The sequence below is a fragment of the Gadus macrocephalus genome, chromosome 11 (genome assembly GCF_031168955.1).
Source record: "Gadus macrocephalus chromosome 11, ASM3116895v1".
Lineage (NCBI taxonomy): Eukaryota > Metazoa > Chordata > Actinopteri > Gadiformes > Gadidae > Gadus > Gadus macrocephalus.
In genome coordinates, this window is record NC_082392.1 from 19,717,236 (window position 1) to 19,730,596 (window position 13,361).

General features: G+C 41.9%; 2 protein-coding genes across 3 annotated transcripts; one reads left to right on the plus strand and one right to left on the minus strand.

The window, feature by feature from the left end:
* The first annotated feature begins 7,114 nt into the window (after positions 1-7,114).
* On the plus strand, positions 7,115-7,982 carry LOC132467894 (ubiquitin-like). 2 transcript variants are annotated; one of them, XM_060065474.1, is made up of 2 exons: positions 7,115-7,252; positions 7,342-7,982. In XM_060065474.1, the coding sequence occupies exon 2, from the start codon at positions 7,353-7,355 to the stop codon at positions 7,809-7,811; it is 459 nt and encodes a 152-aa protein (XP_059921457.1). In that variant the 5' UTR covers positions 7,115-7,252; positions 7,342-7,352; the 3' UTR covers positions 7,812-7,982. The 2 variants fall into 2 exon arrangements, with proteins under 2 accessions (XP_059921457.1, XP_059921458.1); XM_060065475.1 differs by having other exon boundaries at positions 7,124-7,252; positions 7,345-7,982.
* Positions 7,983-10,332: 2,350 nt separating this feature from the next.
* On the minus strand, positions 10,333-13,038 carry LOC132467895 (uncharacterized). Its single transcript, XM_060065476.1, has 2 exons — positions 11,331-13,038; positions 10,333-11,137 (listed from the first exon to the last, which is right to left on the minus strand). The coding sequence occupies exons 1-2, from the start codon at positions 12,846-12,848 to the stop codon at positions 11,078-11,080; spliced, it is 1,578 nt and encodes a 525-aa protein (XP_059921459.1). The 5' UTR covers positions 12,849-13,038; the 3' UTR covers positions 10,333-11,077.
* Positions 13,039-13,361: the final 323 nt, after the last annotated feature.

Here is a 13,361-nt window from a genome sequence, read left to right on the forward strand (position 1 = left end):
TGTTAAAGTAGTAAACGATTATTAATGCTACTTTAACGGCACCAACAATCTAAAAATTCAGTCACTGCAGTCATCTGATTGGCTGAAAACGAGGGAGTCATCTGATTGGCTACAGAGAGTTCCTTGTTGAATAAAATGCATTTGTGAATCCAGCCACGTCGCAGGAGTCTCAAAAATCCACATATAAATACAGACACACACAAATGCAAACAAGTTCACAAACGAAAAGTTTCTTGTAAATTCAAGTTTAACAGTTTGTATATAAATGTAACAACATCCAAACACATTTTTGATGAAAATTGCAAATATTTTTTTAATTCATAATTTTATATTACATTTATTTAAAACAAGACACATTTGTGTGTGGATCAGAAATGTGTTTGTGAAACTTATTTTTGTTTATGGATTTATTTTACATTTATACATACCAATATCCATTTGTGTGTGCATTGAACTGTATTTGTGAGAAGAGAGTCATTTACATATAAATCACAAAATATTTGTGAATCTGTTCTTACCCTAGGTGGGGTCATTTTTGCCATATTGTAAACATTGACGCGTAGTCGCATAATGTTCTAGTTCATTCCACCATTGGCGTCAGTTTGGTTTGAAATGTGGTGGGGACAGAGACGCAACAATCTGGAATGCATTTTTAGAAGTGCTGGGGATGCACCTTATTTTTCTTTAGCGCAGGTCATGAAAGGTTCTGAAGACGGGATACCTGTGTAGCTTACTAATTAATACGATTTTTACAAAAAAATTATGTCTGACACGTTTTATGAAGAAAGCGTTTTCAAAAAGCATTGGACATGATGACCCACAATGTTCTGCTCCATGATGCACTCAATGTTGACGTGACATGACATGAGCTAGACCAAAATAAACAAAGAGGGGCTTATTACCTACGTGTTTAAGTTCAGAAGGGGCAAACGTATACACACAGCACTACAAATGTCAAGATCGATAAAAGCTAAAAATAATTATTGCTGAACGCTTTATATCACATCATGAGCTGGCTGTTCTCAATTCACAACACACATCCATCCAATCTACATGGCATTCTGACCAAAACCCATGCACTCCCCCCCCCCCCCCCCCCACACACACACACACAATTATTCCATAATTCAAGCAAAGCAAATGACCAAAAGTCACTTTGAGTCAACAAGAGACTGACTCCACCGACTCCACTATCGTAATCTCCACTAGTCTATGCCCAACACCGTAAGAACGCTAACACTGGATAATTTAAGTTAGGCTACTTGGAGGCTATGGCTAGTAGTACTATTTCAAGTTAAAACAGCTGACCACATGAGGGCAACCCCAAAAGATCTCGCCGAAGTACCAGCAAATCTTAAGCAATAAATATCGCATCTTACCTTTATTAACGTGCCAGTGGTCTGCAGATGTAGGCTAAGTGGTCAGTGGTCTCCAGTAGCACTAGGCTATGGCGACACATTAGTGCCATAATTCACTAATGTGATAAAAGATGCATTCGGGCGTATTATATTATTCCCCACGCGTAGATATTAACTGCGAGCGCGAAAATGATCTCTGCGCGCGCGCAAATAACCTCTGCGCGCGCAAAACAGCCTCTCGCGCGTAACAGCCTCTCGCGAAAGATGTTTTTACGCTCGCTCGAATTTAATTTTGGCACTATGGGGGAGGGAACCAAGGCAGGGCGGGCTTTCCTATGAATGGCCGTTTCTGTAGCGCGATATTTGATTGACAGCCCTCCTCAGCCCTCCTCTCATTCAATTCTGAATTGTACAGTAAATGGCTGAAACGATAGTTACGTATTGTAACTCCAGATTCTATGAGTAAAGGCGCAGCCTTTTAAGTGTCGGCCTCATTGTCCTTTAAATAGCTGAAGAAAAGCTGTTTATTGGGAGCAGAACGTCTGCCGGCGCCCGACTATATCTGCGAAATGCGGACGTCGTTGAGGCACGCCGCACGCGGACGTAATTGAGGCCTACGCTGTTGGTGGTCGGGGATTACACATTTTTCAGTGCTACGGCTCACGCCTAGGGATAACCCAATAGCGATAGCCTTAAAAGGCTGCGCCTATACTCATAGAATCTAGAGTTACAATACGTAACTATCGTTTCAGCCATTTACTGTACAATTCAGAATTGAATGAGAGGAAGGCTGAGGAGGGCTGTCAATCAAATATCGCGCTTCAGAAACGGCCAATCATAGGAAAGCCCACCCTGCCTTGGTTCCCTCCCCCATAGTGCCAAAATTAAATTCGAGCGAGCGTAAAAACATCTTTCGCAAGAGGCTGTTACGCGCGAGAGGCTGTTTTGCGCGCGCTGAGGTCATTTGCGCGCGCGAGAGGCTGTTTTGCGCGCGCAGAGGTAATTTGCGCGCGCGCAGAGATCACTTGCGCGCTCGCAGTTAATATCTACGCGTGTGGAATAATATAATACGCCCGAATGCATCTTTTATCACATTAGTGAATTATGGCACTAATGTGTCGCCATAGCCTAGTGCTACTGGAGTGTTTTGCCCTATGTGCTTTAACGTTTAGCTTTCCTATTTAAACTATTTAAAATGTTATTTTCACTTCAATGACGTTTCGTTAGCAGTTTTCAGAATCCCCACTAGATGGTCGTAAATCATCCATATTATTTGTACCAAGTAACAACCATGGTACCAGGCAACCGCACACTCCAAACCAATATTTTGTCAAAAAACAATTACAATATTGATAACATATACCACAACCAACATACCGTCATAGTGGTCATATCATTACAATAAAGGTTACAAGACTTTTGTTTGCACACCACATAAATCTAATAAAATAGAGGGCATAATCAATTGAGTTAACACATTTTTATTTATTTATAAGGAACAGGAACCAAGTGCATCAGAGCTTAATGAAAGGCAGGAACTGGTAGATGGCAATGAAGAGGTGAGTTGGCATAAACAAGTTCCTAAAAGGAGAAAACACTGCATTTTAAAATAAATAAATAAGACAGAGCTAAATCAATTAAGTTATCAATCTTCTGTCTTTGTTTACATTTGATCAGGCCTACACACTTGGAATTGTGTTACACTAGCCCATGATGCCCATCAATAACAAGCTTAGATAAGCTTAACTTTGGTAAAAATAAAATGTCACCACATGGGAAGACTGGCCGAGGGTAGCGTAGCATTAATGTTACCTCATCTAAACTCTAACTGCTAAGATGCATAATTGTATCATCTAAGATGATACAATTATGTAATGCTATCGCTAACAGCGGGCAGATCCAACTTGACTGTGGCAGCTAGGCCTACTTGGCTTCTAGAAGCTAATGTTGGCTATAGCTTCAACGTCAATGATAGAACTTAGAAACTATCAAGATAAATCGTTAGCTGCCCTCGGTCAAACTACGACAAAGGAGTTTGTACAGATTGTCATCATCATGAATAAATATAGATACGTTACGTAACCTCCTCCGGACCTCTCCTCAAATGCATGAGGCTGCATCCGCAGCAGATTGTCCATGGAAGTGCGCAGCAAGCAGTCAGGTTCAGATTACACAGAGAAACTATCAAGATAGTTTCCGGGCGGCTAATCCTACACATCCTGTGGGGCAGGATGGGGTTCTGCCAAGTAGGATGGTGAACTCTGACGCAACTCTTTTGGAGTTTAAGGCGATTTCCTTGGTGGAACTTGAAAGGGTGATAAAGGCCTCAAAGCCAACAACTTGTATGTTGGATCCGCTCCCTTCTAGGGTTCTTAAGGAACTTTTTCCAACGGTGGGGCCTGTTATCCTCTTGCTTATGAATCTTTCGTTTTCAACAGGAATTGTTCCTTCCAATTTCAAGGCTGCAGTGTTAAAACCGCTACTCAAAAAGCCTGGCCTAGATCCTGAATTAGTCAGGAACTATCGGCCTATATCGAATCTGCCCTTCTTGTCTAAGGTACAGGAAAGGATTGTAGCAAAGCAAATTGTTGATTATTTGACGAGGAATAATCTCTTCGAACCTTTCCAGTCGGGGTTCAGGAATTTCCACTCAACTGAAACTGCTATTACAAGAGTTGTAAATGACATCCTTCTTGCTTTGGATAAAAACACAAGCACAATGCTTGTGATGTTGGATCTGAGCGCTGCGTTTGATACGATTGACCATAGCACTCTTCTTCACCGTCTTGAACACTATGTTGGTTTCGGGGGGTACGGCTCTTGGTTGGCTTGAATCGTACCTCACAGATAGAACCCAATTTGTGCTTCATGAGGGTGCAGAATCGAAGCATTGTAAATTGCGCTTTGGCGTACCACAAGGGTCGGTTCTTGGTCCATTGCTTTTTGCAATTTATATGCTTCCCCTCGGTGACGTTATCCGCGGCTTCGGAATTAGTTTCCATTGCTATGCGGATGACACCCAGCTCTACATTCCTGTAGATTCCGGGGATTCTGCCCAGATTCAAAAGGTTGAGTCCTGTTTGGCTGCTGTGAAGGGCTGGATGTCACAAAACTTTCTACAGCTTAATACTGGGAAGACAGAGCTGATGATAATCGGCTCGAAGCGGGACCGGGAAAAGTTTGAGGATGTCTCTCTGTGGTTGGATGGCTTCGCCATCCCACAGAGTGCATCCGTCAGAAATCTTGGTGTCTTGTTTGACCCTCAACTATGCTTTGATCAGCATATAAGAAGTATAACTAGAATTGCCTTTTTCCATTTGAGAAACATTGCAAGAATCAGATCAATGTTATCTGTAGTGGATGCAGAGACACTGATTCATGCGTTTGTCTCGTCAAGACTGGACTATTGCAATGCACTGTTCTCGGGATTACCGAACTCTACTACAAAGAGTCTACAGCTGGTACACAATGCGGCAGCTAGATTGCTGACCAGAACGAGAAAGTTTGATCATATTACACCTATTCTCGCCTCTTTACATTGGCTACCAATAACTTTCAGATCAGACTTTAAGGTGCTATTGCTAACCTATAAAGCCTTGCATGGACTATCTCCATTGTACCTGAAGGACCTGATTATTCCTTATAGTCCTTCTCGGTCTCTCCGGTCTTCGGGAGCCGGCCTTCTTTCATTGCCGAAGGTTAAAAAGAAATCGGCTGGACAGAGAGCATTTGCCTATCGAGCCCCCTTTTTATGGAATAGGCTGCCATCAGCGATCAGGGAAGCTGACTCTGTGGAGCTATTCAAAGGGAAGCTCAAAACGCACCTCTACAATCTTGCATTTGGAGTGTGAAAACAACAAATGCGTAGTGAAGACTACTCTGTTTGCTTGTGCTTTTCTTATTACATTATACATTCCCACTATGTACTTTTCCGTTCTAATTCACTATTCTGTCAGTTGTAGCGTGCTGCGGGTGCTGGACTGGATGCCTGGACTCTCCTCATGGATAACCGGCCAGAACCCCATCACCATTTTAATATGATGTACATGTATTTACCTGTATGCCATTTGTGGCACCCATTGCACTCCTGACCATCCCTGGAAGAAGGGATCCCCTACACTGCGTTTCTTCTCAAGATTTCTTCCTTGCTGATTCAAGGGAGTTTTTTCTTGCCCGTGTGGGGGCATGGGTAAAGGGGGGTGTCACAAATATTTGGCCTGTTAAGCCCTTTGAGACTGTAATGGTGATTAAGGGCTATACAAATAAAATTGAATTGAATTGAATTGAATTGAATTGAATTGAATTGAATTAGAAGGAGCCGCCCACCGTACCACCCACCCCTCCCCCATTCTAGAACTGTTCATCCAATGTTATAATTGTTGCAAATTGTTGACGGCTGTGTGCCGTATCCAGATAGACTTTTTGTGGATTGGTTCGCATCTCTCTCGCGCTATTAACATTCATTTTTAAAAAACTGCATTCAAATTTATTTATTTATTTTTTATTTTTTTTTTTCTGGTGGGGACAAAATTAGTCTTTACGAAAACTGGTGGGGACGCGTCCCCGGCGTCCCCGGCGTAATCGACGCCTAGCTGTCGTTATTTCTAATTACAGAGACGGTCATCATGTTGCTACCTAGCCGATTACGTCTGTCCAGCAAGTTTATAGAGGCCTATTCTGCTTGACCCCCACATTGCTGCTCGCAGCTATATTTACATTCGTATAGCTGAAGGAAAGTCCTTTCGTTAAGTTTTACTGTTTAGATCTGCCCTATTGTCTTCGAATTCTTTACACAAACTGATTTTGTGAATTTAAATAAAAAATGCTGTAGAATAGAAATACCTATTATACTCTATAAATTACCCCAATATTGCCTCATTATTACGTCATCGTTGTGCTGTTAGACTATTTTAGGTTTCTGTTTTTGTTTATGAATAAGTTTCGTTTAATTTAGTCATAAAATACACCGGTGTATCAAGGAATGATTCATAAAGGTGCAGCACACGGACACACATCACGTAGAAATGGTATCTTATCTATTCATAACATGGAAATCGCCTCTGGGCACTTGAACTCGTGATGTGTTAATTGATTGTAATAACCACTAGGGGAGGATACAGAAACTGAGCTCATTGGTGGCTCTAGCTTGTCTTTATGAGTATTATGTTCCTGAAATATTGATGCTGCAGTTCCAGTTCTGGGACCCTATACTGCGATGGCCTGCATTTCCAACAAAAAAAAAAAACAATCACGGAAAATATAAACTTAACAACACAAATCCAAATGCGACAACAAAAGGTCAAAAGCCACACCAAACGAATGAATTGAACCATCTCTAACTTATACCTAAACCGTAAACATGAAGCTGATTCCTAAACTTAACCATCTCTAACCTATAGCCTACTTAAACTTCACCATCTCTAACCCAGTACCTAAATGTAATCATCTCTAAGTTCATATCTAGACTTAACCCTCTTAAACATAATAGGCCTACTGGTATAAGATTAGAGATGATAATGTAAAGGTATATGGCTAGAGATGACTAATTTAGGTAGCCTATTTTTAACCTTATGCAAATATTAACCATCATAACCTATTAGGTCAACTTAAGCATCTAACCATAAAGTGACTTATTTATCATTGTGTAGACCTTTACCTAAACGTAATTTGCAACATAAATAACCTCGCCTTCGCAGGCGTCTTAAAGACAGAAAGCAACACGACACTGGCAACAATGACCGAATGAGAGAAGCGAAACTGATTGGGACCGGCATGAGGAAATCGAATCTTAGTGGAGGCTTTATAAACCCACAGCCTCACTGCTGATGTTGAGGACATAACTTGATCACCGAGTCGCAGGCTATCCTCCTGTTCTTAAGAGACTTTAAACCGAGGTGAGTTCAAATGTAGGCTAGCGTTATTATGCTTATTAAAACTGCTAATTGGAAAATAAGTCTCTAAAATTCTTGTATTTATTTCCCAGAAGCATTCATCATGAATATTACAATCACTCTTCTTGGCGGGGAACCACGTCCCCTCATTGTGCCTCCAGGGACCACCGTGGGCTCGCTGAAAATACTCATCTTTCAAAAGTTCCACATCTCCCCGGAGAGGCTTTCAGTCGACAAGATAATTCTCGATGATGACTTAAAAGACCTGAGTTTCTATGGGGTGCTACCCTGTGCGAATATTTTCGTGCTGGTCCAAGAGCCCAAAAACATCCAAGTGTTCCTGAAAACGGAGAAGGGTGCGAATCACACATACAACGTCCGACCTGGGGAGACGGTGGCAGGCTTCAAGCTCAAGGTGAAACAGCGGGAAGGAGTGGCTGAGGACCAACAAAGGCTGATCCATGAAGGCAAGCAGTTGGACCACGGAAGTCATACATTGGTGTCCTATAATGTGAGAGAGGGGAGCACCATCTTCCTAACCGGACGTCTGAGAGGCGGCTAGGACTCGAGAGGCGGCTCGAGCGGTAGAATCAGGAGTTGGAAACGTTTTGCCTATCCTATCTCCGACCTAACTGAAAAAGCCAGCGTGTAATTTATATTTTTTACATTGATAAAATGATTTGGCGAAGAGCCGGCCTTTTCATAATTTTAAATGCACATATTTAATAACGAATCGTTTGTGGGAAGAATGTATTTTTACGAAGGCCAACTTTTTAAAATCATTTAGGTAGTAAATGTAATGCTATAGCAATATCTATGTAGGCGTAACTCACGTAAGTCATAGGCTACTTATGGATTTTTTTTCATTTTGGCAATGCTGTAAGGTTAACATAGATTGATAAGGATTTCTGAACTCGAGAAATTGTTTATAGCCAGGCCTTATGAGGCCCATTTGCTCTAGCTATGTGAGAAAGGCTACTTCAAGACAAAGTGGTTGTGAGACGTGCAGGGACTGATGGCCATCAAGGCCGACTCACAATTTACTAGGCCGAGTAACAGCTTTGTAGAAGGGAGGGTTCCAACTTCCAGTCCAGCCTATATAGCCTATCAGTGACCCTGAATGTGTTTTTATTTATTCTATTGTGTTTTATTTGTTATTGTATTATTCTTGCTGTATTTGAATAATAATTCCATGCATTCATTCAAACCCTGAGTAAAGTATCTGAAAGCAACATAATGTGATTTAATCAATAAGGTCTAATCAACGTCCCTGATCCTCCCAGAGAAAACAGGTCAGACAGAAACCACAGAAAATGTAACCATGAGGACATAGAGCAGTGGAGACAGGATTCTTTCCCAGCAATTCAGGAATCACTTTACAACCTTTCAAACATTGGTATGCATTTAAATTGTTTTAATTATAGATAATGAGTTTGGGTTGTGTTGGTAGATGTCATTTTGGTATGAATTTTTCTCATCCAGAAATACAGTAAATAAACTCCTTTAAATAAAAAAAATCTGGTCCTCACTAATTCCTAAATACAACACCGTGTAGCAGGAGTCTTCTCCGGCTCTAGAGAGAGAGGCTTCTCAACCTCTGGAATGATTCTTGTCCTCTATAACATGGTTGACCTGTATTAGAAAGGGTCCTGGAGATGAGCTCCTCCTGTACCATGTCAAGAGCCCCCCACTCAGGGCTCCAGACTAACTTTTTCACAGGTAACACTGGTGCCACCTAGCTTTTCATTTAGTAGCACCAAAAAAAATAAGGTAGCACCATTTTTTTTTTTTGTGAACGGGAGTTCCTCTTTAGCGATGTTGTAGGCGGTGTTAAACTTGATGATTATTTCTTCATTCTCCGCCGAGCGATTGCTCTCATCTATCCTATTAAATTAGGTGGGGAGGGGCTGGGAGCTTTGTGTGATGCAGAGGTCCCTGCACGTATTGTGCTTTTGGCTTTCGTTGTGTAATTTTAATGACTGAACTTTGAATTGTGTAGATCCATTTACAAAATGTGTCCTGCCTGCAACGGACGGGCCACATGTCCTGCAGTACACACACCATGGCTTGTCCCCCATATCGTAACCACGGGAACTGCACCAACCATTGTTGTTGAAAACTGTATATATTTTTTTCTCCCCACTCCCCCCCGCCTTTTTCACCAACCTGTCACTGTCGCTTCCTCTGCTAACCCTTCTCCACCACCACCAACAGTAGGGGTGCAATGGATCACAAAACTCACGGTTCGGATCGTGTCACGGTTTTTGAATCACGGGTCGGATCATTTTCGGATCAACAACAGCAAAAAAGATAACGAGACAAATGTGACTTTAAATAAAATCTTCAAATGTGTAAAAACAAAATAAAGTGAAAAATTTGGTAATAATCCTGCTTCCTTTGAGCATAGTCAATATTTTAAAAAATTGCAATCTGAGGCATTATTCCTTCTTCTTTTTAACATGGATAGTAAATAAAATAAACAGCGAGCTGTCTAGACGCCGGCGCGACCCCCGTAGGAGTCGCCACAATATATTTAGAATTTGAAATTCGTCCCAGCCTTTATACCACAGATACCATAGGGTCTGTAGCATATAACCGCGTTTTCCGATTACAGTTTAATGCATTTTTCACAATTTACCAGCTCTCGTTTTGAAGGCTTAACAGACAATTTGACTGGAACTACTTAGCAGGGGACCATAGGGATTAAAGGACTCTCTGCAGCCAATCAGAATCTAGCATTCCAAAAAATACAAGTGGCGTATTTATCTACTATTTGATGATGCTGTGCTCAGTAAGCAGCAAGTAGAACCGACAAGTCTCGACTCTCAACCCTCCTTTTCAGCCAATCACATGACTGCAGTCCCGGCCTCAGAAAAATAAGTCTGTTTATTTATTAATCCGTTCGTCCAGCCTCCGAGCCTCCCGGTTCCCTCGGTCAAATGTCTATGGGAAATAACATGGGGGTTTTGAATGATCGTACATAACAATCACTAGGTGGCGAAGAAGTAACCGCTGTGTCACGTTTTGAACTACACTCTTTTTCAATCTAGTTTCGACTGGGTTTTGGGATTGTCAAAAGTATTTGTAGTGACGTTTCACAGATTTTCCTTGTTCCAATTAACATCACTGGTGACTGACTGCAGACTAGATTCTAACAATGCTTGAGTCCAAAAACGATAATGTCCAGAAGTTTGTTGGGTTTGCAAAAAAGGTCTTGTGGTTTATTTTGTACAAAAATCAAAGAAAACTGACTGAGAATACTTAAAACAAACAGAGCAGGATGTGGGCCAAGCCATTGTAGAAAAACTTTTGCTGTGTAATCAGCCACACCTGGCACTCTGTCGATCTCCTATTATATGCACACAGGCACTCAAGACCTGTAGAGGTCACCAAAAACAACCATTGCACACAAATAATACTAAACTGAATATGGCTCCTACACACCGGCCCCTAATTGTATAGGTGTGTAACAATTACAATTATATCAATCTAAATAAGAAGGAGCTACTATATGTGCCGAAATACATCAAAAATAATAAATTATTTCAAGTTCATTTCAATCTTCTGTCTCCAACAGCAGGCAGATCTTGGTTATAGGCCGCTCAAGAACACTTGTCCTCGTCTGTAGTTTGACAGAGCGAACGAGACCCTTTGAGTCAGCAATGGTTTCCTTTATCCTGGCAAGCAACCAAGAGCCACGGGGTGCTGTTGAATCCACTATCATCACCACATCTCCAACTTGAAAGTTCCTTCTTACTGCACACCACTTTTGTCTCTCCTGCAGTAAGGGCAGGTACTCTTTCGTCCAGCGCTTCCAAAACAGTTCTGCTATGTACTGGATCTGCTTCCAGCGACGTCGAGCATAGAGGTCTGATTTTTGAAAGAGTCCTGGGGGCAAAGCAGGCTTGGTGTTCAGGAGAAGAATGTGATTAGGTGTCAGTGCTTCAAGATCGTGTCGATCAGCTGAGACAGTTGTTATAGGCCGACTGTTAAGAATTGCTTCCACTTCGCAAAACACAGTACACAGGCCTTCATCATCGAGAGTTTGTTGATGCAAAACTGAACAGAGTATGCATCTCACCATTCTGATAAGTCGCTCCCACACTCCACCGTGATGAGAGGCAGCAGGGGGGTTGAAACTCCACTTCACTCCATGTTGTAGCAGGGAATCTTGGACTTGGTGTTGATTCAGTGTTAAAAGAGCTTTCTTTAACTCTCTCTCCGCTCCAACCAGATTGGTTCCATTATCTGATCTTAGATGTTCCACTTGTCCTCTTCTGTAGATAAATCTCCTTATTGCATTTATACAGGAGTCTGTATCAAGTGAGTGAGCGACCTCCAAATGCACTGCTCTGCTTGACATGCAGGTGAATATGACACTGTATCTTTTCACGAGGCTCCTTGCTTTCTTTACCTCGATGGGCCCAAAATAATCAAGTCCAACGTTTGTAAATGGAGGGTTATCTGGTATTAGTCTTTCAACAGGTAAACCTGCCATTTTCTGTTCTCCTGGTCTTCCTCTTACGCGCCTGCATTCAACACATTTTGAGATGATCTTTCTTACAGCGGCATTTGCACCTGTAATCCAGTATTTCTGGCGCAGCTGCGAGAGAACATGGTTCCTTCCATTATGACCAACATTTTCATGGATTTGGCGAAGGATAAGAGAGGAAATATGCATGTTCTTTGACAGAATAATAGGATGTTTGCTTTGTTGAGGCATAGCTGATCTGTCAAGTCTACCTCCCACTCTCAAAATCCCATCCTCCATTACTTGGTCCAACTTGTAAAGGGGACTTGACCTTTTGACCCCAGATGGCGCCATTTCCAATCTGGTCATCTCTTCTGGAAATATTTGTCTTTGGCAGAAACAGATGATACATTTTTCTGCCGTTTCAAGATCATCGATATTTATGTGTTGTTCACTTATAGCCTTCCTTCCCATCTGCTGTGAGTGAGTCACTTTACTTTGTGATCGTGTGTATGGGCGATTGACACAGGATTCCTTTTCTTTTCTCTGTTTTACTAGAGATTGCAAGACACCTTTTAACTTTAATATCCATGCCACAGCCTTTCTTAACTTCAGCCAACAGGAGAAATAAGAGAGCAGTTGGTTGGTAGGGTTTTCCGTTTCCTTCAAAACAATATTATGCACAACCAACCTTACTTTGACTTCAGGATCATCTGGATTAAGTGCATGGGATTTCAGGGTTGCACTTGGCCATTCACTCATTGGCCTCAACAAGAAAGTTGGTCCCTGTATCCATCTTTTTCCATCCACAAGTCTTCCAGCACTAAGTCCTCTAGATGCATCGTCGGCTGGATTTAACTTTGTCTCCACATACTTCCATTGTGATACCTTTGTGTTATCTCTGATTGTTGACACTCGATTTGCAATGAAAGTATGGAATCGGGTATGCTCGTTTGCAATGTACTTGATTACTGCTTGACTATCAGTCCAAAAAACAGAATTTTCCAGTAGCAACTGCAATTCTGCTCTGAGCATTTTGTCCACTTTGACTGACAACATAGCAGCTGTCAATTCCATTCTTGGGATAGTGATATTTTTCAGCGGCGCAACTCTGGCTCTTCCCATCATAAAGGCCAGAGAGACCTCTCCTCTTTTGTTAGTTAACCGAAGGTAGCTAACTGTACCATAGCCATAGTCACTTGCATCTGAAAAATGATGTAGTTGGGCATGAACTGGTTTCCCAAAGTGTATTGGCTTAATGCAGCGGTCTACTTTAAAGACTGCCAGCTTGACAAGATCAGAAGTCCATTTTAGCCATTTCTCAGACGTATAAGTTGATCCCAGCCATGATTTTGTTTGCAAAGTTCTTGGAGGAGACACTTGGCAGGCAGTGTTAAGGGGGCCAAGAACCCAAGAGGGTCGTAGATTGAGCTCACTACTGTTGGGAAAAACGGTCTGTCTAGCTACTGGACCAGATAAAATGAGACGGAGAGGTAATAAAGTCTATCGGCACGAGGACCTTGGATTTATTAAGTAAAGTGGCAACGGTTATACAGAGTCATAAAGCGTGAGAAATCGAATATGTCTAAGTCCCTAATCAGCGCTGATGGTTCGTCTGGAGCTTCGCCTCCGTGGAAGGTC

Excerpts from the sequence above, each read along its gene's own strand:
- LOC132467894 (XM_060065474.1), top strand. The coding sequence starts at position 7,353 with ATGAATATTACAATCACTCTTCTTGGCGGGGAACCACGTCCCCTCATT.
- LOC132467895 (XM_060065476.1), bottom strand. The coding sequence starts at position 12,848 with ATGATGGGAAGAGCCAGAGTTGCGCCGCTGAAAAATATCACTATCCCA. Across the intron at positions 11,138-11,330 it reads GGGAGCGACTTATCAGAATG|GACTCTTTCAAAAATCAGAC; the intron begins GTGAGATGCATA and ends CTTTGCCCCCAG.